Source organism: Alnus glutinosa, chromosome 11 (assembly GCF_958979055.1).
Source record: "Alnus glutinosa chromosome 11, dhAlnGlut1.1, whole genome shotgun sequence".
Taxonomy (NCBI): Eukaryota; Viridiplantae; Streptophyta; class Magnoliopsida; order Fagales; family Betulaceae; genus Alnus; species Alnus glutinosa.
In genome coordinates this window covers 21,811,825-21,813,845 of record NC_084896.1, presented here as the reverse complement: position 1 = coordinate 21,813,845, position 2,021 = coordinate 21,811,825, and the positions used below count along the sequence as shown (strand labels likewise).

The 2,021-nt window shown below is 39.8% G+C and overlaps 1 protein-coding gene across 1 annotated transcript; it reads left to right on the top strand.

Moving 5' to 3' along the window:
- The first annotated feature begins 604 nt into the window (after window positions 1-604).
- On the top strand, window positions 605-1,054 carry LOC133881219 (uncharacterized mitochondrial protein AtMg00860-like). The gene has a single exon (XM_062320158.1). It carries the CDS (start codon window positions 605-607, stop codon window positions 1,052-1,054), a length of 450 nt encoding a protein of 149 aa, XP_062176142.1.
- The last annotated feature ends 967 nt before the right edge of the window (window positions 1,055-2,021 follow it).

The following is a 2,021-nucleotide window of genomic DNA, read 5'->3' as shown; positions in this document are numbered from 1 at the left end:
AGAAAGAAGTTCATGCATTATTAAAAGGAGATAAGACTAAAAGAAAGACAGTGAAAATCACTGAATTTGGAGTACTTTTTTAATTGTCTTATATAGTGTAATGCTTTTTCTTTCTATTCTAGTACTCTGTCTCTGTCAAATGTTCCTCTAGAAAGGTGGTAAACGACATTGGATTTTTCATATTCTAATCATGATAGGTGGAGCAAGGGTCATTTTCAGTTTGAAATCAATCTGAATAAGAAAATGTGACAAAGTTGTTTTCAGTACCTTATCCATATTTTTTTTTTACTTGGATCAATTGGTCCACACGGACCACACCCTGTTGTAATAGAGATTTATCCAAATGTGACAACTTTTTCTCTTTCTTTTTTTTTTTTTTTTTTAGATCGAATGTGACAGCTTTTATTTGCAGGTGTTGAAAAATAGTGTTGGAGCTTGCAAGTGCCAACTTTTATCTCTCTTTTGGCACAAGTCTTTCCACCCTTTTTCAAAAGCTCAATCGTAAATTAATAGTGGTTAATCACAAGCTCAATCGTAATTTTAAAAATTACGTTATTTTTAAAAATCACCCTTAACCAATGCACCGTCTACCTTCTAAGGATTGATGAACGAGGTATTCCGACCCTATCTCAGAAAATTTGTATTAGTTTTCTTTGATGATATTTTAGTCTATAGTCTGAACCTTAAAGAACATCTAAAGCATTTAAAGCTTGTACTCGAGGTTTTAAAAGAACATCAGCTATATGCCAAAGCCTCGAAATGTAAATTTGGGAGTTTGGAGGTAGATTACTTGGGCCATGTTCTGTCAGAAGAAGGAGTGAAGGCTGACCCTGCTAAGATTGTGGCTATGAAGAACTGGCCACACCCTCGTACTCCCAAGGCCTTGAGAGGATTTCTGGGTTTGACCGGGTATTATAGGAAGTTTGTTAAGGGCTATGGAGGAGTGGCAGCACCTTTAACGGCACTGTTAAAGAAAAATTCATTTGGATGGAATGCTAGAGCTGAAGAGGCTTTTCGAAATCTTAAAGAACTGATGTCCACCCACCAGTGTTAGGTTTACCAGATTTTACTAAGGTATTCCTAGTTGAATGTGATGCGTCAGGGGCAGGTATAGGAGCTGTGTTAATGCAGGAGGGGAGACCTCTAGCATATTTAAGTCAAGGGTTGAAAGGGAAAAACTTATTCCTATCCACGTATGAAAAAGAATTGTTAGCATTGGTTATGGCGGTTAGGAAGTGGAGGCACTATTTATTAGGGCAGACTTTTGTAGTTCGTACTGATCAACAGGCACTTAAATATCTACTAGAGCAAAGAATCGGCATACCTGCCCAACAGAAATGGGTCTCTAAGCTCTTAGGATATGACTTCCGGGTAGAGTACAAAAGAGGAAGGGATAACAAAGCTGCAGATGCCCTATCTAGGGTACCATTTGGGGAAATACAAGATAATGATGCAGGTACTCATATAGAATCAGTGGAAGAAGCAGATGCAACAAATCAATTAGACCTATCACAATTACAATTGCAAGCAATTAGCACAATCAGAGCAGATTGGTTAGAAGAGCTTAGAAAGACTTATCCAGAAGATCCCGTGATACAGGAGCTACTCCAACAACTCCAGGAAGGAGCCCTCAGCACTACCAAATTCAACTTGCAGAGTGGACTCCTCTTTTACAAGGGGAGACTTCATTTAGGCTCCTTGGTGCCAATACAGCAGCAGATCCTGCACCAGTTTCACAGCAGTCCATTAGCTGGTCATATGGGGAACCAAAAGACCTATTCAAAGGTGAAGAGAGAGTTCTACTGGCCGGGAATGAAGAAAGATATCCGCAGCTACATCCGGGGATGTGACATATGCCAAAGGAACAAAGTGGAGAACATTCATCCAGCAGGGTTATTGCAACCCCTTCCCATCCCTTCCCAGGTATGGACAGAAGTCAGTATGGATTTTATAGGGGGATTGCCCATTTCACAAGGAAAGGATGTGATAATGGTGGTCATCGACAGACTGAGCAAATATGC

Coding starts and splice junctions, on each gene's coding strand:
- LOC133881219 (XM_062320158.1), top strand. CDS start 605: ATGAACGAGGTATTCCGACCCTATCTCAGAAAATTTGTATTAGTTTTC.